At 76.5% G+C, this 831-nt stretch overlaps 1 protein-coding gene across 1 annotated transcript in view; it reads right to left on the bottom strand.

The window, feature by feature from the left end:
- The window catches only part of MEMO1 (mediator of cell motility 1), a 28,208-nt gene extending 27,701 nt beyond the window's left edge, over positions 1-507 (bottom strand). Inside the window, exon 1 of the mRNA XM_085300583.1 lies at positions 97-507. Coding sequence (XP_085156709.1) covers positions 97-157 — 61 coding nt within the window. The 5' untranslated portion in view covers positions 158-507. The remainder of the gene's footprint in view (positions 1-96) is intronic.
- Positions 508-831: the final 324 nt, after the last annotated feature.

Raw genomic sequence — 831 nt, 5'->3', positions numbered from 1 at the left:
GCCGGGCCCGGCCCGGTACCGGCGGCGGCGGAAAGTGCTGATTCAGCCCCCGCCCCCCGAGGCTCGCCGCCCCGCCGAAGGCCGCGGCGCCGGTACCTGAGGCTGTGTACCAGCTGCCGGCGTGGCTGGCCTCCCGGCAGAGCACCCGGTTGGACATCTTGGTGCCGGAGCCGCCTATGGTGTTCGGGGGAGGCGGTGGGGGACGGGCCCGGCGGCGGCGGCGGCGGCGCTGCTCCCCCTCCTCCCCCGGCACGGCCCGGGCCCCGCGGGCGGGGGCGGCGCTGCCGGCGGCGCCTCCGGGCGGGCGGCGAGCGGGAGGGGGGCGCTCGGGGGCGGCGGGGCCGGGCTAGGCCGCAGGCGCTCGCCTCACGGGGGGGGGAGGGAGGCGCGGGGACAAAGCCCGGGACCGCCGCCGCCGCCGCTAACTCCGCGCTGGCGGGTGGGGGGATGCGAACAGAAGGAGGCCGCGGCAGCAGCTCGGTTTGGCCCGGCTCGGCTCCCGTGGACTAGGGGCCGCACAGCCGCCGCTCCCCCATTGGACACGAAAGCAAAAGCCTCGTCGCCATTGGGCAGCCGCCGTCGCCGTCCCCGCCCACCTCTTTGACAAGCCGGGGATGGAGTGGCACCGCCTTGTGGGGGGAGGGGAGGAAGAAGGGCGGAGCTGGGAGGGAGAGACGCTTCGGATTGGCCGATCGCGTTGCCTTGGCAATCGCCTCTGGCCCCGCTGATTGGTGGGCCTGTGTCTCTGTGGTGAAGGGAAGATTACGAGCGCAGGTCAGACGAGGGGAGGCACGGTCGGGGCCGGGGGGCGCGCGCGCCCTGGGGCGGGGC

This window comes from Rhea americana, unplaced genomic scaffold (genome assembly GCF_003343005.1).
Source record: "Rhea americana isolate MKP2758 unplaced genomic scaffold, rheAme1 scaffold_166, whole genome shotgun sequence".
NCBI classification, from domain to species: Eukaryota; Metazoa; Chordata; class Aves; order Rheiformes; family Rheidae; genus Rhea; species Rhea americana.
Note: the sequence above shows the minus strand (reverse complement) of the source record. Positions and strands in the feature narration are given on the sequence as shown.